This window comes from Anabrus simplex, chromosome 4 (genome assembly GCF_040414725.1).
Source record: "Anabrus simplex isolate iqAnaSimp1 chromosome 4, ASM4041472v1, whole genome shotgun sequence".
Taxonomy (NCBI): Eukaryota; Metazoa; Arthropoda; class Insecta; order Orthoptera; family Tettigoniidae; genus Anabrus; species Anabrus simplex.
The window spans coordinates 27,372,717-27,398,635 of NC_090268.1; the positions used below are offsets into that span (position 1 = coordinate 27,372,717).

At 39.5% G+C, this 25,919-nt stretch overlaps 2 protein-coding genes across 4 annotated transcripts in view; one reads left to right on the top strand and one right to left on the bottom strand.

The window, feature by feature from the left end:
* The window catches only part of LOC136872362 (very low-density lipoprotein receptor), a 111,490-nt gene extending 108,651 nt beyond the window's left edge, over positions 1 to 2,839 (top strand). For all 3 annotated transcript variants that reach the window (XM_067146173.2, XM_067146174.2, XM_067146175.2), the window contains one exon: positions 2,495 to 2,839. In XM_067146173.2, coding sequence (XP_067002274.2) covers positions 2,495 to 2,640 — 146 coding nt within the window. In that variant the 3' untranslated portion in view covers positions 2,641 to 2,839. The remainder of the gene's footprint in view (positions 1 to 2,494) is intronic.
* Positions 1 to 25,919, bottom strand: part of LOC136872142 (tyrosine-protein kinase receptor torso-like) — a 128,413-nt gene that overhangs the window by 19,236 nt on the left and 83,258 nt on the right. The gene's annotated exons all lie outside the window — the stretch shown is intronic.

The window sequence follows — 25,919 nt, forward strand, 5'->3', positions numbered from 1 at the left end:
TATCAAGTATGCAAGCTTACCACATCCCAGACAACTAGCTGTTAAAAATAAATCTTATGTGGGATTCAAACCTCCTACCTCAAGCACTGTCCACTATCACATATCTCCCTGTCCACTTGCCACGTGAGCTACTGCGACACCTGACCTGCAGCGCCCACTTCACATCCTATACAGTACCGTGCTCCCGGTCTGTGGGTCCACCGCCGGTTTTAAAGTACGTGTTCTGCGTATCTGTACTTGTTTTACAGGTTCATTCGAGATACCCATAAAGAATTAATAGTGGCGCTCACGATTCCTGCTGTCTTCTAGCCCGTAAACAGACATCTCGTTATATTACCTCAGTTTATTTTTATTTTTTTTGCTAGGGGCTTTACGTCGCACCGACACAGATAGGTCTTATGGCAACGATGGTATAGGAAAGGCCTAGGAGTTGGAAGGAAGCGGCCGTGGCCTTAATTAAGGTACAGCCCCAGCATTTGCCTGGTGTGAAAATGGGAAACCACGGAAAACCATCTTCAGGGCTGCCGATAGTGGGATTCGAACCTACTATCTCCCAGATGCAATTGATGGTTATGAATTTCATGTTTTTGGTCCGTATTGAACAATATATAAGTAATAATAATAATAACTTAAATGTTTCCACCTTTTCAATACAATATATTCACAAATACTCTTCGATCTATTTATCACTTTCCTCAGAAACAATAATGCAGCCAACCTAAACTCAATCCTAAATTTAATCAAAGGTACTTTTCCAAGACAATTACACTTTCTCCCGCACCCTTCAGCCCCACCTTAAGCCCTCTTCCTAAGCCATATTTCATTTCAATACAAGAACTTACTGATTTCCATGATTATAATTTTTACAACACCCCATTTATACTTTATTCTTTGTTAAAAACCTCTTATTATGTATATTCCTTGTATTATTAACTATTACCATAACATCTCATTTCACTTGTTATTCTTTAAAATAATATTGTCTTAGGATTTCGCCACAAATGATCTTTGCTTCAATACGGCTGATGATGACCCCTAGATGGGTCGAAACTAGTACCGTATAATTTTGTAAATTTGTGAATATATTGTATTGAAAAGGTGGAAACATTTAAGTTATTATTATTATTACTTCCCAGATGCAAGCTCACAGCCGCGCACCTCTACGCGCACCTCTACGCGCACCTCTACGCGCACAGCCAACTCACCCTACCTCAGTTTAGGGAGAGGGACTGATGTCTTTCAGAATTATATTAAATGTGAAGGGATGCATAAAACTGGATCTCAAGGGGCTGGTGGACCACCCAGTATATGTCCCCAAGAGTATGTCAATAAAATTTCTCTCTGCTGGGTGGATGAATTCATGGTGTTCTTTTTTCATCTTCCCAGAGTGTATTTTATTTGGTGAAAGTCGTTGCATTTGTTATTAAAGTAATTTAACAGCATTATGTGCTCCATTATAGACAAGGTAAATTATATTTTAGACTTAACAGTGTATTTATTGTGAAATTTTAGATAAAAAGTGTTTTGACAAATGCATATTTGTAACATAAAACAGAAAATTTATCTTTCTATATGGTTTAGAGATGGTGAAAAGTATTGATGTTACCACAAAGCTGCACACACAAAATGGTGTCAATTGTTTACACTGTTTTATTTACAAATTATATACACAGCATTGTACACACACATTAATGAACTGCCATCTTGAAAAACATTTGACTGCTACAGTAGCATGTCAACAGAATCACAACAGAAGTACATGAGCTTCACTGGCAACTCTCATTAACAACTCAACTCAACTCCCAAGACTGCCTCTTTATATACATTGCCTGGCCAGGCTTCTAGAAGAATATGACACAACATATTTTCTCGTAATTTTGAGAGTCTCCATTAGCCTATTTACAATGAACAGAATTTTCTGTAACTCTCTTGCACTAAAGATACATTGTTTGTGTGTTGCACAACATTGCATGTGTTTTTACAGTACATTAAATAAACTTATATTAATGTACATACAGCAGATGTTTCATGACATAACCTCTCACATAATATGATTGTGATTTATACCAAATAAGTCCATAAATAACTAAGCAAATAATAATAATAATAATAATAATAATAATAATAATAATAATAATAATAATAATAATAATAATAATAATAATAATAATAATAATAATAATAATAATAATAATAATAATAATAATAATAATAATAATAATAATAATAATAATAATAATAATAATAATAATAATAATAATAATAATAATAAATGCAAACAACTTCATAGCCACACCTCACAAGTCATAATAATAATAATCATAATAATAATTATTATTGTTATTATCAAACTCAATATTTCCATTATTTACCCATGGGTTAGAGAACTGTTTCCAAGTTATACTAATCCATTACACTTGTATCAGTATCTTACAGTTTCAAATGCTTATTTTGAAATCTGTCAGGGTACAATTCAATGTTTTTGTTTTTCCAGGACTCAATCGTCTGCTCCAGGAGAAAGCAAGACTTTGGCTTAAACGTATGTACAAGGGAAAGTTTGCAGAAACTGACTTCATTGTGGAGGGGAGTGAAAAGGTTGAAGATATAGCGACGCATTCCAATGAAGAACAAACATCTTAAATAAGTTTTAGACATTTTTCTCACATATAAATTGGAAGACATCACCATGCATTTATTTTAAACAGGGTTTTATTTTATATCTCCTTTATTTTCAAGATGTACCAGTTTTAACTCGCTGAAAACTGCTCAGTTATGTCACTATTTTTATACTGTTATGAATTGACTTTTGTTGTGAAATATAGACTTGCATGCAAGAATTCTTTATGTTCTGATTTATGATAATCACATGTAGCAGCATTTTATCCTGAATGAAGAAATTCTATTATCCCTTCTTTCTTTATGTTCAATGGTCCAGACTTTAAAGCATGTTCATGCTATCAGGGCAATCTTTCTTAAACTCTTTTGAACTCCACTTCCCTTAGTGTATGCTTCCTGCTCCACTCTGAATTAACCTTTCAAGCAGTAATGACGGAATAAATCGTCATAGCTGCATGGCTTCCTAAGTGGCTATGACGGAATATTCCGTCATCACATTGTAAATGTTTTTCGGCGATGGGTATAACGACTTATTCCATTGTACGATCTGATATCGCTTTCCTTTGTGCATGTATGTTAGTTTCAAGCTTTGCCTACAGCAGTACTGTCCTAAAATCACGTGACTGGGTGAAATGCTTTCATTCCACGCCCAGCAGGTAGCCAGCCACTACCGGCCACCAGGCTGCTGAGAGTGGTAGACAGTGCATTATAGCAGGTGCAATTGGAGCTCGGAAACATCTGCAAGAAGAAGAACTCTTTGATTTATTACACTGTGACAATTTGGAGAGTGATGTACCATCTGATAGTAAGATTAGTGTTGAAATGTCAGGAGATAGCCAGAGCAATGACTCAAGTTTATTTATTTATTCGTATCAGAAGCATACATTTTACATTGCATAATGGTACTTAATGACATACATATCAAATAGTGTCTGCCCAAAATTTTGCCAAATCATGGGCATTAGGTGTTGCAGCCATCAAGTCCTCTATTGTGCAACTTAAAGGACACTTACTACAGTTCATGAAATGGGCTGTGGTTTGGTCTTCACCACATTCGCATTGCCTGGATGTGCCAGGAAAGCCCCACTTTACCATATTGGTTCTTGATCTACCAACCCCAGTGCGAAGCCTGTTCAGTGATTTCCACGTAGACCAATGTTCCTCGTGTCCTGGGGGGAGATGTTCAATTGGTAGCATCCAATCAGCAAGTTGAGGATTTCTAGTTCTCCATAATCTCAACCGTGTGGATTGGGCAGATTCGTTTAAATCTTCGGTTGTATTCATAAAACTCCTCCTAGACCTCAATCTTCGGTGGGCAGGTTCATATCCATTTAATGGGTGTGCACATGAGGCAAGTGCTTTAGTTCTCTCATTCATGGATGCAACTTCTCTTCTTATATCTGGTGGGGCGATTCCAGCCAAACAGTAGATTCTATCTCGTGGAGTTGGTCTCAAGCAGCCAGTAATGAGTCGACATGTTTCATTTAGAGAAATGTCAACTTGTTTAGCATGACTTGATCTGTACCAAACAGGGCAAGCGTACTCTGCAGCGGAGTAACACAGAGCCAGGGCTGTAGTTCTCAACGTCTTTGGATGTGTACCCCAATTGGTTCCAGACAACTTGCGAAGGATGTTGTTTCTAGCCGACACTTTCTGCTTGATGTTCATGCAGTGTTGTTTGTAGGTGAGAGCACGATCCAATGTTACACCTAGATATTTAGGTGTTGGGCAGTGATCTAGTTGAGTATCTTCCCATACTACCTGCAATTTCCTTGACGCCTGTCTGTTCTTTAAATGGAAGGCACATACCTGAGTTTTAGATGGGTTAGGCTTCAATTGATTTCCTGTGTAGTAGTAGGATAGTTCAGAAAGAGCCTCTGATAACTTTTCTTCTACAACCTCAAAGCAGTTTGCTTGAGTAGCAATAGCTCGATCATCCGCATATATGAAACTTCTGGTGCCAACTGGAAGAGGTTGGTCATTCGTATAGATATTAAAGAGCATAGGGGCGAGAACACTGCCTTGTGGCAGACCATTCTTTTGTTTCCTCCATCGACTTTTCTGATCCTGAAATTCAACGAAGAACCTACGATTTTGGAGAAGATTGCAAATTACTTGAGTCATCTTGTAATCTTTTGTCATGTTGTATAATTTGCGCAACAGTATACGATGATTAACTGTATCATATGCAACAGATAAGTCGATAAAAGCCACCCCTGTGATTTTATGATTTTCATATCCATCTTCGATATACTGTGTCAGATGGAGGACCTGTGAAGTACAACTTTTTCCTTTACGGAATCCTGCTTGCTCTGGAATAAGAAGTGGTTCAATGATTACAGTAAGTCTTTCCAGGATCATCCGTTCTAAGATCTTGTACAGATGACACAACAGTGAGATAGGTCTGTAATTTTTTGGATCATTTGGGTCTTTTCCTGGTTTGAGAATTGCGATTACTCTGGATTTCCTCCACACACGTGGTAATTTGCAGGTGTTTATACAATTGTTGTACAGTTCCAGTAATCATTGTTTAGCAACAGGTCCAAATTGCTTAATTTGCTCAACACATATTTCATCTAGGCCGGCAGCCTTACCATTCTTACACTGATTTATTGCTCTGTTCAGCTCAGATAAAGTAAAAGGTTTAGTGAGTGTATCTGTCTCCTGCTCATAATCCCTCTCAATTCCTTTATTCTGAAGCCGACATTGATTTGATGGTTGTCCATTTCGTAGAAGTTGATGTGCTGTTTGGTTTGCTGTGACACTGGAATGTGTTGAAGTTTTATTAGGATCACTACTGAGTCGTCTAAGTAATCGCCAAGCTTTTTGACTACTTCTACCCATGTCAATCTCTTCCATCAACCTTAACCACTGTGCCCATTTTACTTCAGAAATAGAAGAGATTACTTGTTGTCCCATTGTGATGGTGTCATTGCTGAAAGGGTTTTCTTCGAAGAGTTTATGATACTCTGTTAAGAGGGCAGAGGTTTCTTGAGTTAGACCTTGTATGTAGTTTGTTCTACATCCTCTAGGGATTGTAGCTCTAGAACACTCCCTGATGATATTATTAAACTGTTCATACGCTTCTGGAATTGGATTGAGTGGTTTGATCTTCTCTTCCATTAAGTTGGTGAATCTTTTCCAGTTAGCCTTCTTAAAATTATATCTCCTTTTAAAGTAGACCTCTTGAGGTCTAATGGCAGCTACCAGTTGACACATTATTGGGCGATGCTGTGTATTCGGAATAGGAGCACATACAGATTTAACACACTGATGTGCTATCTTTTCGCTCACAAATATTAAGTCTGGATTATAACCCCGCTTCCATCTACCACTGTTAAAAGAAGAAGGGAGCTTGCTATCATGGATAAGAGACAGATGGTGCTCCTCAGCCCATTCTAAAACATTCTCACCACTCTCGTTGTCTTGTTCGTAACCCCAAATACTGCTGTGGCTGTTGAAGTCACCAATGAAGAAAGATACCTTCCAATCATCGAGATTGTTAGGTGGCATGAATGAGAATGTTACATTAGGAGGTTTGTAGATGGAAACTATAACCGAATTGCTCAATTCCACTGCGATCAATTCTATATCATTTTCTTCTGTAATTGATGTGGAGAGAATCTGGAGATCTGGCTTGACGAAGACTGCACTACAATATCGTCCATGCGGTCTCTCTGCTGCCAATTTCATACCTGGTATTCTAGGACGTAGTTGGTGTACATCCCTGTGAGTTTCTTGTACACATATTACATCACAGTTTGTTGTTTGGCAAAGTTCTTGTAAGAGCTGTTGTTTACAAGTTGACATACCTTCTATGTTTATAGATATGATGGTCATTTTCGGTTCTGAAAAGAACCTTTCCCGACTTATGAATGTCATTATATAATAGTTGATGTTACTTCTGGATTGGAAAGATCAGCCGGTGTTAACACCTCACCGTTGCCCAGGGAACGCCCGAATGTAAATCATACACTCTTCGGGGAGGCTCTTTCTCAAGTGAACGTGACGGTAGCACTAGCGGTGATATTCAGCTCGGCGCATAGGCAAAGGTAGAATCTGAACAGCCGAGATTTACATTTACAGCGCAACCTGGACTAAATGTACAAATTAAAGACGTAAATAATCCGCAAGAATATTTGCAATTGTTTATCACTCCTGAATTAGCGGAACTAATAACTAGGGAAACCAACCGGTATGCTCAACAGTTTTTAGAAAGCATACCAACCTTGAAACTATATTCGAGAGTGAATCAGTGAACTGACACAAATAAAGATGAAATTATGACTTGACTTGCATTCTTTCTCTTGCAAGGTATTCATCAGCTACCTAACAACTAGAGCTACTTTTCTTGTGGACAGTTAGAGAGCCCAATATTTTTGGAGCTGTTCTCTGAGAGAAGATTTCAACTCGTTCTCAAATTCTTACACTTTGTCGATAATGAAGCATACGATGAAGCCACACGTGGTCCACAGAAACTCTACAAATTAAAACCTATTATGGACCACTTCAATAACAGATTCCGAAGTGTGTACACACCTGAATGCGATGTGTCTGTAGATGAGTCTCTTATTGTAGATTGCTTTACTCACTGAGCCAGATTCTTTTTCCTTGCCCTTGACAGTGTAATCATTTTAATAGCTTGAAAGTGAGACTTTGTTTTTTTAAACCTTATTAAAATACCTGACTACTTAAAAGTATCTCACTGTAAGTTCCCACTCCTTTCCTCAGTGAGCTAGATGCCTTGCCCTTCATACTATGATCATTTTTGACAGCTTGATACATATTCTGTACTTTTTGAACCTGATAAAAATACTATACTACACAAGAGTATCTCACTATATGTTACTTTCCAGCACCTTATGGAAAATGTGCCACTGTGTTAGTAGCTACTCAAATGTACCACTTGGAAGGTTAATGTCTGCACTATGAAATGCTGCAAGAATTGAACACCGCAAAACTATCTATTACAAAATATAATTACACTGACTGACAGAGCAAATGCAACACCAAGGAGGAGTGGTTCGAAAGGGATGAAAGTTGGGGAAAAAACAGAGTCGGCACGAAAGAATAATTGATGTTTATTTCAAACCGATATGCAGGTTACACCATGCGCACGGCATCGACTCAGTAGGATGTAGGACCACCGCGAGCGGCGATGCACGCAGAAACACGTCGAGGTACAGAGTCAATAAGAGTGCGGATGGTGTCCTGAGGGATGGTTCTCCATTCTCTGTCAACCATTTGCCACAGTTGGTCGTCCGTACGAGGCTGGGGCAGAGTTTGCAAACGGCGTCCAATGAGATCCCACACGTGTTCGATTGGTGAGAGATCCGGAGAGTACGCTGGCCACGGAAGCATCTGTACACCTCGTAGAGCCTGTTGGGAAATGCGAGCAGTGTGTGGGCGGGCATTATCCTGCTGAAACAGAGCATTGGGCAGCCCCTGAAGGTACGGGAGTGCCACCGGCCGCAGCACATGCTGCACGTAGCGGTGGGCATTTAACGTGCCTTGAATACGCACTAGAGGTGACGTGGAATCATACGCAATAGCGCCCCAAACCATGATGCCGCGTTGTCTAGCGGTAGGGCGCTCCACAGTTACTGCCGGATTTGACCTTTCTCCACGCCGACGCCACACTCGTCTGCGGTGACTATCACTGACAGAACAGAAGCGTGACTCATCGGACAACACGACGTTCCGCCATTCCCTCATCCAAGTCGCTCTAGCCCGGCACCATGCCAGGCGTGCACGTCTATGCTGTGGAGTCAATGGTAGTCTTCTGAGCGGACGCCGGGAGTGCAGGCCTCCTTCAACCAATCGACGGGAAATTGTTCTGGTCGATATTGGAACAGCCAGGGTGTCTTGCACATGCTGAAGAATGGCGGTTGACGTGGCGTGCGGGGCTGCCACCGCTTGGCGGCGGATGCGCCGATCCTCGCGTGCTGACGTCACTCGGGCTGCGCCTGGACCCCTCGCACGTGCCACATGTCCCTGTGCCAACCATCTTCGCCACAGGCGCTGCACCGTGGACACATCCCTATGGGTATCGGCTGCGATTTGACGAAGCGACCAACCTGCCCTTCTCAGCCCGATCACCATACCCCTCGTAAAGTCGTCTGTCTGCTGGAAATGCCTCCGTTGATGGCGGCCTGGCATTCTTAGCTATACACGTGTCCTGTGGCACACGACAACACGTTCTACAATGACTGTCGGCTGAGAAATCACGGTACGAAGTGGGCCATTCGCCAACGCCGTGTCCCATTTATCGTTCGCTACGTGCACAGCACAGCGGCGCATTTCACATCATGAGCATACCTCAGTGACGTCAGTCTACCCTGCAATTGGCATAAAGTTCTGACCACTCCTTCTTGGTGTTGCATTTGCTCTGTCAGTCAGTCAGTGTATATTACATGTAATGTTATATGTTATATACTTGTAGTTAGAACTCAAAACTCCTTGTAGTTTTTCATTGTGTGGTATTTTTCAACACAGTTTTCTGGGTTGAAACTGGGTTTTCTCGAACACATTTTGCAGTAGTAAACTGTTTCCTTTCTACCACCTTACTTGCTCCTGCTTGAACAGACAGCAGTCTCTATGTTGTTTTTCAGTTAGGTTGTTGATGTGCAGCTTACCATTCAAATGTTCTTCAATATCAGAAGTAGATTATCTTCCTCGCTTTTGAAGTTTGTTGTGTCCTTCACCAACCAACTCATTGATCACCTGTTTCTGGAAGGTTTTTTTGCGATGTAATGTTCATGCGATTCGTGGTGCAGTAATCTTTATAGAGCAAAAAGCTGTTGACTGTTGCGACTTACAATAGCTAGAAGTATAATACTGCCACCATTTCAAACTTTTCACTATAAAATCATAGCTTGATGTGTAGTAGTCCGAGCGATCAACGCCTTGCATCTTTGACGTGTAGCCAATAATTATGTTTGGTTTCTCTAATTGTTCTACACAGTTTTGCTTCTTTCTGTCAATAACTGAGGTTTAATTGTTTCCAGATGTTGCAAGCAACAATGCTATGGACTAACTGTTCTAAAATATCCATTTCTGTGAGTGAAGATGAAGCAGAAGCCATGTTTACATTCAGTCTACCGTATATCACCAGTAAACTGTGATAAACATTTAAGAATAACAGAAGTTAGAAAGTCATTACAATTCCTGCAAACTATAATAAATAGGGAAACGTGTTCTCTCGGAGACCACCAGATACTGGAACACAGCACAGTCATCACAGGAGCACTGAAAGTACGAGCTACTGTCATGTCAAGTGGCACTCGACATCGGAGCGCAAGTCTAATATTTTAATGTCGAGCCCCCACTCGACATAGGAGTTCAAGAAGTTAAACATATAGTCAAGTTGGTGAACATAACTACAAGCCAAACCTCACTGTGAGTAAAATGTACACAATGTAAACCATTTGCAGTGTGTCATCAGTTGTCATTTTTGAGCTGTTACGTCAAGGTAGCATGTGATGAAGTTACAGACTGCAGTGCACACCATGAAGCACCAAGTGACAAGCTGATCGAAATGCAGGTCTTTGGTGAATACGGATGGGATAGAAGATAAGTCCCTAATAACACAGGGTCTCTTGTGTGGCATTTTCTGAGATGATTATTAGCATCTTAAAGAAGATGGGTGCACCTGTGAAGATCCCAACAACAACAGCAGAACAAGGCACATCTGTAAATCGCTAAGTAAAATCAAGAATCCCTGCCCAAAGAGACCTTCTGGCAGATATGAAAACTACAGGGAAAGTCTCTTGTTTATGGCAAAAAGCAAGGAGCTGATGTGGGAGGTGATACAGATGATAACAAAACCAAGGTGTATAATCCAATTCATTACATTTTCTTACTACTACTGTATGCTGATAAGATAGTAACTGCACATACAGACCTTCATCTGATAATGCTAGATCAGAGGTGCTCAGCTGGGTGCCTGTTGAGGCTAGCCCAGTGAGGCCGCGCTGACGTGACATAAATGCGGGCAGCTTATGTAGCAAGCATACGTCACAGTGAAGCGAGAGAACACACACACTTTGCAGGGAAGGGAGCAGTGACATTCGATTGTGATTACCAAGATCTCTTCCCCTACACAGTAAAATTGCAGTACAGTATTAAAGAAAAGAGCTACAATCGCAAGAAAACAGACCTGTTTGAGATACCGTATAATCCCAAATACCACCCGCACATTTTCCCCCAAAATATTGGTTCTAAATCTTGGGTGTGGGTCGTATTCAAGCCGTTCATTCTTGTAAATATTTACTACGTTTACATGGAGTATTGAAATAGATTTGAATATGGTTACTGTACTCAGTATACCACATGTAAACGGGCATTCAGGTCTTACTGTGTTTTAGTTGTGTTCTAGAAAACAAGATCGAAAATGCGAAATGTAAGGTAATGAAGTACGGTAAATCAAGGAATATGGTAAATATGCGGTAAATATGAAAGTCGCTGCTGTGGATGCTCGATCGTCATTTGTTTCACAAGTGTTGCTGCCATGCTGAGTGCGCAAATAGTTGATCTCGCGGGATATCGTACTTTGCAAGAGTCGAGACTGTTGATTACGGAAGTCTACCTCGCTCACATTCGAGTTCCATATCTGTCCTGTAAAAGTGCTGTCTCGATAGTAAGCGATGGATTCAAAACCGCATCTGCGGTGATTTACCACGCGTGAGAAACTTAAAGTTGTAAGTGAAGCTGAAATATACAGAAATCGTGCCGTTTCAGAAAGTGCGATATTGATGAATCGTGTATTCGTGATTGGCGGAAGAAGAAGGAAAAACTAAAAAGTAACGGCGAACGCAGAGCATTCCGTGGGTGGAGTGCAGTGTTTCCGGAAATTGAAGAATGACTCCACAAATTTGTGATAGAGAAAAGTGAGTTAGGATATGGTGTTTCTAGTGAAATGTGTCAATTAAAAGCACTAGAGATCTCAAAAGAACTCAAAATACAGGGTTTTACTGCAAGCCACGGATGGATCCAAAACTTTTATCGGAGAAAGGGATTGTGCATATGGAGACGTACGTCTATTTCACATCTCCCTGGGGTGTAATGAAGAAAAATTAAAGGCCTTTCAGCGTCACATTATTCATTTGAGGAAGCAAAATTCTTATTTGCTGTCGCAAATTGGGAATGCTGACCAGACACCTATCTATTTTGAAATGCCATTGGAAAATACAGTGGATACAAAGGGTTCTAAAAGTGTAACCATCAGAACAGGTGGTAACGAAAAGCAACGATGCACGGTAATGTTGTGCGTATTAGCGGATGTAATCAAACTCCCTCCACATGTGGTACTGAAAAGGAAAACACTTCCAAAAGGAAACTTGCCGTCTGGTGTTATTATTAGAACACATGAGTCCGGCAGGATGGACAGTGCGTTAGTTGAGGAATGGGTGAAGTGCATTTGGCAACGTCTCCCGGGAGCTTTATTACAAAAAAGAAACATGCTTGTGTTGGACAGTTACTGAGGACATACAACTGACGCTGTAAAAGATATGATGAGGAAAGGAAAAACCAATCTTGTGATAATTCCCGGCGGACTCACGTCTATTGTACAGCCGTTGGATGTGTGCGTGAACAAGCCTTTCAAAACTGCAATGAAACCGTTGTACATCGAATGGATGTCTGATGGTGATCACACATTAACACCAACCGGACGAGTGAAGAGGCCTAAAGTAGGACTAATATGCAGCTGTTCTGGCCCCATGGTGTAGGGGCAATGCGTCCGCCCGTCATCCAGCAGCCCCGGGTTCGATTCCCAGCTGGGTCAGAGGTTTTTAACTTTAATGATTAATATCCCTTTCCTCACACACAACATTCCACACGACCGCCATTCCAATTACACACAGGTTCATACAATATGGTGCCAATAGGGGCAAAAGGTCCACATGGGTCGACGCCCCGAATAAATAGCATTTATAAAAATAAAAAATAAAAAAATATATGCAACTGGATCAAGACCGCATGGGCACGCATTCCCAGTGATCTAGTGTCCAAAAGCTTTAAGAAATGTGGAATTTCAAATTCAGTGGACGTTAGTGAGGACGACTATTTGTGGAAAGATGCCAGCGACAAAAGTTCCTATGGTGAAACTTCAGATGACGACGGTGAATTGTGAATGATCTGAGTATTGGACAGATTTTATTTATGATTTTTGTGATGATTTTATTAATTGTAAGCTGTTTGAATTTATATTTGTGCTATATTTGAAGAAAACTAAATAAGTATGTAAGTTATTTGATTTTTTATTTTTTTCCTTATTTTGCCGTCTCTAATTTATGGTGCGGGGCTTATACGGTGGAGGGTGGTATTCGGGATTATACGGTATTCTGTTTGATTCAAACTGCACTCAATATAAACAGTCAAATTTATTTTCTTATATTTATACATTCAAAGAAAACTAACACATTATAATTTTTGTGTTACAAAGGTACAGGGTACAAGCATACAAGCTATGATTTACAAATCCTTGGATGAGATTAACAGTATTGCCATTTAAAAAAAGTAAAATTCCTGTTATTCCTTCAGCAAAAAGTAATACATTTACATAATTCAACAAGTTTACTGCTTGATTTTGCACAGTGTTGTAGTGTTGTATTACTTTCCCTGTTCACTGAATTTCTGAAAATAGTATTTAAAACTCATCAGGCGTCCCATGATAATAGCTAGCCTCTAAATGTCAAAGGAGTTTCATCATGAATGAGGACATAGATATTTACTATCCAAGATTAAAGTACAACAACATTGTAAAAGGATCTACCAAATAAATATACACTATGCCTTCAAATGTTATGATGTTATTCCTGGTAAGCATGATTGGATTGTTGGTGAGTTTATAAGATAATTTAAACCCAGGCAACCTCAAGCCACAGTGTATTTACCTTAACTCTGTATTATATTTAAAATGTTTCTAAAGTACCTCTTAAAACTTAATAGTGAAAATTGTAATTCATTACATACATCACAAAAATATTTGAGAATTTAGCCCTGACCCTTTATTGTATCCAATCAAAATACACAAATAACTTGTTTCTTACAATGTAAAAATGATGTGGATTTCTGCCCTCTTTCTTTCATTATATTTGATGCCACTATTTCAAACTTGGGTATTGCAGCTGTGATCGAGAGTGACGTAACCACAACATCACTGTGACTGAATAGCATATGCTCATCGCCTGCCCACCCGCCCGCCCGCTTACAGTGCTGTGTGCCTGCGGGAAAAAATTCCCAGAGTGAGTACCTCTGTGCTAGAGCAACTGTCAATCCTTAGTAACACTCATAACATATGCAAGTATAAGTGTAACTCATGTAACAGGGTCTAAGCTGGGCCAGGCAAGAATCAACTTACAGGTACTTTCGCACTATGATGAGCTAAAGTTGAGCAGTGTGGTGGCAGTTTCCACAATAGTCAATGTTGAAGAGACCTGTTTTGCTTGCTAGAGGTAACACACACACAATGCTCATTTTTCTCCAACTTTGATAAACTATAATCACCAGGTGTATGCATAAGTCTTTTCCGGTTTCACTAAGAGTACGCAGCATTTGAATTTGACACATACGACAGTTTGTTTGTCTAACATTAACCTACAAACACTGTGTTGTATCATTCAGTGATTATGACGACATTTGTGCCTGAAAAAGAACATTTGTGGTACGCATTACTTTTCCTATTTTGTCAAAAGAAAAAAGCTGTTGAAAGTCATCGTTTGCTGGTAGAAACATATGGTGAACATGCTCCTTCAATTAGAACATGTGAGACATGGAAAGAAGATCATCCTTTGCGTCTGGTGGGACCAGAGTGGTATTGTGCATTATGAACTCTTGAAGCCCGGTGAACCCGTTAATGCGCAACGTTATCGCCAACAAATGATTCATTTAAATCACGCATTGATCAAAAGATGACCAGAATGGGCCAGAAGACTGGCAAAGTGATTTTGTTACACGACAATTCGCCATCTCACAGAGCAAATCCAGTGAAAGTCACCTTGAAATTGCTTGGATGGGACGTCATTCCGCACCCACCGTACTTCCCCGACCTGGCACCATCTATCACCTCTTCGCACAAATGGAGCACATGCTCGCAGAGCAGCACTTCATCAATTTCAAGGAAGTGAGAAAATGGCTTTACGAATGGTTTGCCGCGAAAGACAAACAGTTTTTTTTGGCATTGTATTCATAACTTCCCTGAAAGGTGGGCGAAGTGTGTAGAAGCCGGTGGCCAATAATTTGAATAAACAAAAAATGAATATCCCTTGAAAATTACGTTTTTCTTTACCACACAATCTGGCAAAAACTTATACATACACCTGGTAATAATCAGTAATAGTATATTGGACCATACTTCTTCACTTACTTTCCTCCTTATCATCTCGCCAGTCACCTTCCTGCATTTTACTATAGAAAAAAGGGACATCCTTTATAGTTGGGATAGTGGAGGACAACTTTGTATCTATGATGATACGGGCACACATAGAGTGAAGATTGAATTGCATGATGGTGTAGGTGCAGTCAAACCTGCCCTAACAGACGCCTTTATTCAGCGGACATTTTTCACGGAGCCGATTTTATTTTACATAAGGCACTTGTTAAATAAGCCTCGTTTAAGCAGACAGCTCAAACTATGGGACAGCGGACATCACCATTAATCTCGTCCATTTGTCTTAAGCAGACACTTAACATATTTTTGGACACTTTCTTTGCACAGGGCTTTATCTTAAAATCATTCTGAAAACATACGGGAATTCCTTTTGAATGTTTGTACTATCTTGTGTCCAATGAAAAAAGAAAGAAAGGCACATGGAAATGCTGAAGTATTACAAGTAATACATCTCATCGTTGGGTCTGTATTGAGCAACGTATACCTTTCTGAATTTTTTTTTTTTTTTTTTTTGAGAGTCCACCTTGTCAATACACCATGTTTTTCATTGATTTACATAAAAAAAAATTACATTATTATGTCTTAAGCGGGATGTTTCACCTATGTTTTTAGGCCTTATCAGCCACTGTTCCTACTACCTAAGATCAAAATAGCAGGATCCTGGGATTTGTTTATTAATAAAATACTTAAAATGGTTAAGCTGATATGATTTGCTTTAACTAAAAAATATTTTTATGTGTATTATATGTTCTGTAGAAATATCCAGTGAGAGCACACAAATCAGATATTAAAGACTAAATAAACCAAACCAACCATGAAAACACACACATTGGATATTAAAGACTAAATAATCCAAACCAACCAGTGTCATCACAAGTTCTTAAAGTAGAACAATTAGGTTTTAATCAAATGTACAATAATTGTATACTCACCTTCTTTAGATAGAATAATTGTATGTAAGCTAAATGTTTTTCTATATAGTACATGTAAACACATTTAAGTAGTCATAACAATTCACTTAAGCCATTTTAAGTATTTTATTTGTTAAAAAAAAAAAAGGCAAAACATGTCCTGCTTAACATAATAAGGTAAACAATTGTATGTAAATCAATAAAAAACATAATGTAGAGTAGTGAAAAGGTGGACTGATTGTTGAGGCAAAAATACCATAGCATTTCAATCGCCTAATAAATATGAGGTGGGATGAGTGTGTTTAGATCTCGAGACAAGGAAAAAATGTAGTGGAAAAGGATTTTCAATGAGAAAAGCTCCCTGAAAAATTAAACTAAGGGAAAGCACAATTGTGAAAAGTAAAAATGATATTTTAAGTGAATGGGAGGTAAATAGAAACTGAGGAATGGAAAGAAGTGGGAGTCAGTTTTCTCAGAAGAGAACGTTGTGGTATATTAGTGGTTCAAATGTGTTCTAGCACAGAAACTGTGAGTGAGTGGGCTAATATTACAAGAAAAAGTGCTAGAAATCACAATTAATCTGAAAGTTGATGTTAATTGAATAAAGAATGTGTGTTTCAGGCTGGGTCGTTATTCCCTTTTTGAGAATATCACAGTAAAGAAAACTATGCTAAATTTGCTGTCATGAATGTATAGGCTGTATAAAATCACTTGTAACATCTCCCAGGGAAATATTCAGTTATAAATTATTTAGAATAATCAGAATAAAGATATATGCTTATATTTAAGGTGTCCACAGAAGAGAGGTTTGACAGTACATATATTGCAAATGATTTGTGAATATAAATAAACGTAATACACTACAAGTATTTCCTAGAAATGTCTGTGTACTATGGCTGTACGAGGTAGCCTGCTAAATCTCATCAATTACAATGGCATTAGTAGAGATTTGAAAAGGGTGTCATAAATCTGCTACTCTTCATTTCAACAGAGGGAAGTCCACTTTTAGTACTGACAATGGAGTATCGAGGCAAGACAAGACGTCATTTGTGCATGTATATACATTTGTTTTAGTTATTTGATGTGTGTGTACAGTTTTGCATTAAGGCTGATGATGGCCAGATAAAGCCAAAACTAGTTCCTAGATTAGAAACATGTAATGTAGACATTGCATAGTATAGTATTGAAAAGTCATTGCCGTAAAGACCTATCTGTGTTGGTGCGACGTAAAGCCAATTCCCTCTAGTATTGAAAAGATAGACCGTTATGACATAGGTTTAGTTATTATTGTGATGACAATTCAATGCAGATCAAAATAATGTTTATATCCTATGATTCAGGAAAAGGTTGAAATGATCAAGTGCACGGAAACAAATAAGGTCAGAATGCATGTGCTTGCAGATAAATTTGGCATAAAGATGGCGTAATAAAACAGTGGAGTGAGAGCAGTGATGGCAGTAGAAAAAATTCCTAAAATTCAAGTTCTTGCTATTGATAAAGTTCTGTATGAGTCCTATTATTCAAGAAAAGGCTGAGGAAGTAGCAAGAGAACTTGGCTATGAAGATTTATAAAGTTTCAAATGATTGGCTGGAAAAATCTGAGTTAGGCACAACATTAGATACAAAGCTACGAGGGCTATATTTTTCAACCTCCGATCGGTCACAGAATTAAAACCACAGTGAGAATCTGATGAAGTGTTGTGCAGATGTGTTGCGCAGTGCCTCTAGTATACCTGTCGACCGCGTCACGTCGCACTTGTCAGTTCTGAGCATGCAGTGAACATGTAAACATGCATAGGGCAATAGTGTCTCCCGCCAAGTGTGAAATGCATGCTGTTATTCGATTTCTTCATGTTGAGGGTGACCCCACAGGCCAAAGTGTGCTATTTCCCAAGGATTTTCCAGATTGAAATCCATGACTTCCATCTTATTTTTTGTTTCCCTCTCCTCCTACCATCAATCTTCCCCAGCATTAAGGTATTTTGCAGTGAATCATGTTTCCTCATAACGTGACCAAAGTAATTCAGTTTTTGTTTCAATATTTGTCCTTCCTATGAGCAGCCTGGGTTGATTTCCTGTAATATGGATTTACTAGCTCTAGTACTCGGCTTTATTCGGACACTTTCTTTGGATGTTTAATTTTAGGATTTGTATTTGTTTGAAGTGATTTTATACAAACATATTTATTGTGTGGTTTACTGTGGATTCAACACTATTTTTTATAATTTTTATATGCCACCTCTTCCCACTCCTTCCTCTAGGGGTACTAGGGTTGGCTTACCCACACAGTGTTTGTCTCCAGATATTAGGTCATAAGTGTATGAAGTTTGGTTTAAATTGCTCCATTGGTTTAAGAGATGTGGAAAGGCACTTCATGAAACACTGCGTGTTGTATTCCCATCCTCCTATATTGAGCCACGGTCATGAACCTACTGGCAAGAAAGGTACTTCATAAAACATGGCAGCATGTTCTCATCCTCTTATATACCGCATTTCTTACCGGACTGTTACCTAGTGATGGGCAACGCTCTCGCTCGAGACTCTCGAAACTAACGTCACAGATCTCGAGACTCGTGAGAATCTCGAGACCGATCCTCCTGTAGTGCAAGCTTTGCGACGCACCAGTAACTACGACTGTAAACTTGATAATATATCATTGGCAGTTATTACGTGAAAGAACGTTTCCATATGAAAATGTGTGAGCCAATAGATTTTGTCAAAAACCTGGGAAAGTACTGCATGTTCAACTATGAACCACTTAATACAATTAACGAAAGTGAAAACAGAATGTCATTACCTTAAATTTTTCACGACTTATTTGGGGTGGATATCTTAGCTGAATAACCATGCATAATTTGTGAATAACTGTAGATAGGTTGTACACCTACTTGGATACTAGAGGCGTGCATTATTCCTATACTACTGAAATGAATTGGAAGATTTTGGTACAAATTGTGCATTTTAACTCCCTCTGGTTTAAGAGCTTGAGTTTTGTGAAACGTACACATTAGTATTATATATATCAGATAAGCTGATAGATTGGAATCTGGGCTAGCCATAAGAGACAACCTGCAGACTCTGTCAGCAGTGATCATGGAGCCTAAATAGATACAAGTAGGTGCTACATCCATTGTTTCTCCCACTAAATGCCAGGACGAGAGAGATTTAGTTGCCAACATTTTTTTTTCTTGAGTAGTATAAGTGGACAGTTCGGCCGCCACCTCCACCTCAGGCCCTCCGCAGAGGCATCCTCCTCCTCCTCAGGCCCTCGGTAGAGGCCTCTTCCTCCTCAGGCTCTCGGGAGAGGCCTCCTTCTCACGGGCGAGAAATTAGAATTTTGGCGCGAGATTTGAATTTGTAAACAAAGCCACGTGCTTTTTGACAGCTGCCATCCGCCATCTTTAAACACAACGCATCGCTAACTTCAGTGCTGCCATCTTGACGGGCCTAAACCTCAGTGCTGCCATCTTTACGGCACTAAACCTTACTAGCGCGAGATTTGAATTTGTAAACAAACCCACATGCTTTTTTGACAGCTGTCATCCACCATCTTGCATCGCTAACCTTAGTGCTGCCATTGTAACGGCACAAAAACTCAACAACAACAACAACGCATCGCTAACCTCAGTGCTACCATCTTAACGGCACTAAAACTTATAGGCATGTGGTGGTAGGCAATTTCCACGTGCTTTCTGTGACAGCTGTCGTCCGCCATCTTGCATCGCTAACCTTAGTGCTGCCCTCTTTACGGCACTACCTTTGAAATGTGGTGGCGGCAGTTTGAAAAATTCCACGTGCTCTTGTTTGGAAACAAATCCACGTGCTTTTTTGACAGCTGACAGCAGCCATCTTTAATCAACAGAGCATTGTGCTGCCATCTTTAGCTACATACCTTTGAAATGTGGTGGCGGGCAATTTAAAAATTTCCACGTGCTATTTTGACAGCTGTCATTTGCCATCTTGCATCGCAAACCTCAGTGCTGCTATCTTTAGCTACTACCTTTGAAATGTGGTGGTGGGCAATTTGAAATTCTATGTGCATTTTTGACAAGCTGCCATCTTTAATCAACAGAGCACCGTGCTGCTATCTTTATCATAGTAGTGGGCAAGTTAAAAAATCCACGTGCAGCTGCGACCATTTTTAATCAACAAAGTATCGTGCTGCTATCTTTAGCTACATACCTTTAACATGTGGTGGCGGCAATTTGAAATTCTATGTGCTTTTTTGACAAGCTGCCATCTTTAATCAACAGAGCACCGTGCTGCTATCTTTAGCTACATACCTTTGAAATGTGGTGGCGGGTACTTTGAAAAATTCCGTTAGCTGTTAACTTTAAACAGTAAAACTTTAGTACATACGCGAACCTAACCTCTCATCTACCATCTTGAAGGAGACTATCCTTAGTTTACGGCAAGATGCCCTTCCCGACGCTAATTAGCGCTTAGAGGCTACTACACAAGATGGCGGTGGCTGTTATGGCTACCTCCTCTACCTCCTCCTCTGCCTCCTATATCTCCTCCTTCTCCTCTGTCAAGGCATAGCTTTATCGAGCATACATCGCCAAGGCATGAGTGTCCAACGATAACATCATTGTGCATGTTTAGACTTGCGGATTACAAAAGAAACATAACAAGACTAGAATCGAACATTGTACTCGATGTTGTTAACTTCAACATGTGATTAGAACATTGACTGATGTGTTGAGAACACTAAATAGGTGATCAAGACTAGAATCGAACACTGTACTTGATACAACATGTGTTTAGAATATGCCAAGGAATACCTTTGTTCTAAGAAGATCAGATTGCAAAAGAAGTGATTAAGACTAGAATTGAACACTGTACAACATGTGTTTAGAACAAGTCAGGGGATACCTTTGTTCTAAGAAGATCAGATTACAAAAGAAACATAACAAGACTAGAATCGAACACTGCACTCGATGTCGTTAACTTTAACATGTAATCAAAACATTGTTTGATGTGTTCAGAACATGATATATGATACAACATGTGTTTAGAACATGTCAGGGGTTACCTTTGTTCTAAGAAGATTAGATTAAAACATAACAAGACTAGAATCGAACACTGTACTCGATGTCGTTAACTTCAACATGTGATTAGAACAGTGATTGATGTGTTTAGAACATGATACAACATGTGTTTAGAACATGTCAGGGAATACGTTTGTTCTAAGAAGATCAGATTACAAAAGAAGTGATTGAAACATAACAAGACTAGAATCGAACACTGTACTCGATGTTGTTAACTTCAACATGTGATCAGAACATTGATTGATGTGTTTAGAACACGATACACAACACAACATGTCTGGGGATACCTTTGTTCTTAAAAAAGACTAGAATTCTGAACAGCTTGCGCAAGATAGCGACTGTTATAACCTCCTTTTCTTCTTCCTACTCTGTCAAGGCATATCTCTATCAAACATACAACGTGATTTTATGCATAAGGCAGTGCATATATTGCGTAGCCAACTCGCTCAGTAAACGATATAGCAAAAGTACAACAATTATTTACCTATTGTGAAAATAAAAAACTAAGGAAACACAGTGTGCACATATCGCGTAGCTAACTCGCTTAGTAAATGGTCATATAAATATAGCAAAAGTACAACTTCAATGATTTGCCTAGTGCGAAAATATAAAACTATAGAAACACACTGTGCACATACTGCGTAGCCAACTCGCTCAGTAAGCGATATAGCAAAAGTACAACTTCAATGATTTGCCTAGTGTGAAAATCAAGAACTATAGAAACACACTGTGCATATACTGCGTAGCCAACTCGCTCAATAAACGATATAGCAAAAGTACAACTTCAATGATTTGCCTTGTACGATAATCAAAAACTAGTAAAAAACCTTACCGCGTAGCCAACTCGCTCGGTTACACAGCTAACACACTCAGTAATTGCAAATACATGGGTAATCGACCTGAACACTAATACACGTCATGCGAAAATCAAAAACCATACTGCGTAGCCAACTCGCTCGGTCACACAGCTAACACGCTCAGTAATTGCAAATACATCACAACACGGGTTATCGACTAGAATACTGATCCACGCACACACGTCACTCTTTTTTCGGAACACACGGACAAGAATGTTGCGAGATACTACACCTAAGATACTTACATGTAAAAAAGGGGGGAGGAAAAATAATAAATCATAAATATTTTGTATGCATGTTTTCTCCTGAGGAGGAGGAGGAGGAGGAGGCCTCTGAGGAGGGCCTGAGGAGGAGGAGGAGGAGGAGGATGCCTCTGCGGAGGGCCTGAGGCGGAGGTGGCGGCCGAACTGTCCACTTATACTACTTTTTTGAGATCTAACATTAGTCCTGCCTTTAAACTTTCTCCTTTCGTATCCAATATTCAGGAGATAGTGGGTTCGAACCCCACTGTTGGCAGCCCTGAAGATAGTTTTCCCTGGTTTCCCATTTTCACACCAGGCAAATGCTGGGGCTGTACCTTAATTAAGGCCACGGCCGCTTCCTTCCCAGTCCTAGCCCTTTCCTGTCCCATCGTCGCCATAAGACCTATCTGTGTTGGCGCGACGTAAAGCCACTAGCAAAAAAATCTTTCTGCCATCGGGTTGGTGTCATCTGCATATTTAACCTTCATCCGCTCGCGTGGTCTGGCGTCACGTTCGCGCTCGAATGGACGGCAACTTGGCCACCCACCATGTCTGATCATTTTCATTAAATTTTCTCCACTTCAGCTGCATTGCTTCAAAATAATCACCATGTCTGATCATTTTCATTAAATTTTCTCCACTTCAGCTGCATTGCTTCAAAATAATCAGGACATCAATTCTGACAAAACTGCATTTAACTAAAAATATTTATTAAACTTTTGCAGAAATATTTATTACGTAAACTGTAGAAATCTTCAAAATGAATTTATTTCTTCTTATCTTTGGGTTAGTAAAATGGTAACACACTTTCAGTCCTTCAAGTTTATTTTTTTATTTACTATTTCAACCAAAAATATTTTTCTAGAAAAACATATATAAATTAAAAAAGATGTTTAAGTCTATGTCATGACATTTTTTGTATTTTTTTCTTTTAACATAATAACACAAATCTAGAACTGTCACTTCCTCTTCTTCTTTCCTCAGTTTCTTCAGAATTCGAAGAATATCTTCACGATTGCTGCATCGTTGAGCCCTGAGCAAGAGAGTAGGTAACTAGGTCAGTAAACTCATCGTTACCGGTAGTATTTTCTGGCAAAAAAGAAGCTATATTTCAATGAATATTTCAATGAAACACTTAACAGCAAGACCTTCATGCCACACTAGTTTACCGAAAGATTAATATAATTCCGAAATACTAGCAAAAATAACTAAATATTTGCCTACATCTTCTGTTTTTTTTGTTTTTTTTTTTGTTAGATGCTTGACGTCGCACCGACACGGACAGGTCTTATGGCAACGATGGGATAGGAACGACCTAGGAATTGGAAGGAAGCGGCCGTGGCCTTAATTAAGGTACAGCCCCGGCATTTGCCTGGTGTGAAAACGGGAAACCACGGAAAACCATCTTCAGGGCTGCCGACAGTGGGGCTCGAACCCACTATCTCCCAATTACTGGATACTGGCCTCACTTAAGCGACTGCAGCTATCGAGCTCGGTACATCTTCTGTCGAGGGAGGGAAAAATAACTGTCGCAGGTTGCAATATGGCAACTTCACCATCACCGTCAGCTTTCGGACTGAATTGAGATGGTAGGGAGGGGGTGGACATGCTGAAATTGAACTCCACCTAATGATGAGATGACTAAAGAATATATCCCCCACCCCCAGGTCTTTCTCAACTTTCTGGTGAGAAATGTGCAACATAATACAAAAATGCGGCCAATCTGCTGTCTACAAGAGCGAATGAAGATTAAGGTTATTTATATTTCTCCCACCAGTTTTAATTCCAGTTTATGTTTCATCTAACTTGGCATTCCTCATAATATACTCTGCATTATAAATTGAATAAATAGAATGACAATATTCAGTCTTGACATACACCTTTTTCAATCTTGACCCATTTAGTTGTTCTGTATAGAGTTCTCACTGCAGCTTCTTGCTCAAAGTAGAGATTCCTCAGAAAACAAATAAGATAATCTCACATATCCATATTCTTGAGTACTTACCACAACTTATTGTGGATAACACAAGTCAATAAGGCATAGATACAGGATTTCTGGAATTCTTTTACTTTCTCCATAATCCAGCAAAATGGACATCACTTCTAGGATATCTGGTTCTGCATCTGAGATCACCTTAACTTCATCATCAGGAGTATTTAGTTCTTTTCTATACAAACCTTCTACGTATTCCATCCACCTTTCCTTAATTTCCTCTACTTCTACCGTTAACATACTGTGCAATTAAACTACATATCGTGCTAACTTATCTCCAGCCCGCCTGGTGGCCATGATCGTTAAGGTGTTGAAGTCTAAACGGTCTGACACCGAGGTTAGCCAGTTCAAGTTTCGTTGGTCAAAAAAATGTTCACCAGCAGAATGTTGGCCAGCAGGGTAGGGGAGGTGGTGGTATACAATTTCTAATCACGAGATTGCATGCCAAAAGCCTGGATTAAATTCCAAACCTCTCCACAGTGCTCATATGGAGTGAGGGCGTATGGTGCTGTTGATAGTGATTCGTCCCTCGGATGGGGACATTAAACCTCAAGCAGACCCTTTGGCACTATTCGACAGGAGTAGGCTAAGAGTTTAGATCAGATTAATTTCAAACATTTACAGCAAAGACTCAAAAGAATCTAGTTTATGTTCATTAACTTTATATTTACCTTATTATGTAGTAATGGAGAAGAAACCTTCCACGCATTTTGTACAGAATGAAAGTGACATTCTTGTATTTGCCTGGGTTGTTTGGCAATGCAATAAAAACTAGGGTATTCGTTGCCTCAGGAACTTTGAGCAGAAGGACTGGGACAATAACTCAGAGATTCATTTGGCACAAATCCCAGGTTAATGGGACTATTAGTTCATGAGGAAGAAGGCGTACCACTCATCTTTATACAATATATGAATATTTCAAAGTATTAGTGTTTTAATACTTTCTTTGTCGTTTGCAATTGAAGCTAAAATATGTAATATGAAATCTTCGTCATCTGTACATAAACTTGCATGCTACAAATAGCCTTTTATTTTCAAAGACGAGGAAACTCTCGGATTCTTGTTGAGAGTCATTCATTTTGTCACACTGCGGGTAACCTATATAACAACGGTAGGCATGCAACGATGTTCTGATGTCTTAATTGATCATCCTACCATGTTTCATTGAAATCGCTTGCATCTACACACCACGTTCCATTTAAAACTGGAGCAAAAATTTACTGTCAATAAATACCGGTACGAAAATATTATTTCACGGCAGAACGGCTATCACCATTGAGTTCCGAATGTCTTAACTCATCATGTTACCGAGTTTCATTGCGATTAGTCCGGTCCAAATCAAACAACTCCCTTGTTAGTTCATATTCGTTTATGAATATGGATAGCATTTTGTATTATTTCTATGTTTAGAAAGTTTACAATTTAGACAGTTTATGCAACAGTATATTGGTATTGGTAGTATATTATATAACGGGCGAGTTGACCGTGAGGTTAGGGGCGCGCGGCTGTGAGCTTGCATCCGGGAGGTAGTAGGTTCAAGCCCCACTGTCGGCAGCCCTGAATATCGTTTTCCGTGGTTTCCCATTTGACGTCAGGCAAATGCTGGGACTGCCACGGTCACTTCCATCCCACTCCTAAGCCTATCCCATCATCACCATAAGACCTATCTGTGTCGGTGCGACGTAAAACAAATTAAGATGTAAGTATAAATAACCACCTAATCGATACTTTATTAATGCCTCAGGCATGTCCTGTAAGTTTTAATTTTATTCAATTTTGCCTGAGGCATTAATAAAGTATCGATTAGGTGGTTATTTATACTTACTTCTTGATTAAACATCGATACGGTCATGAAATG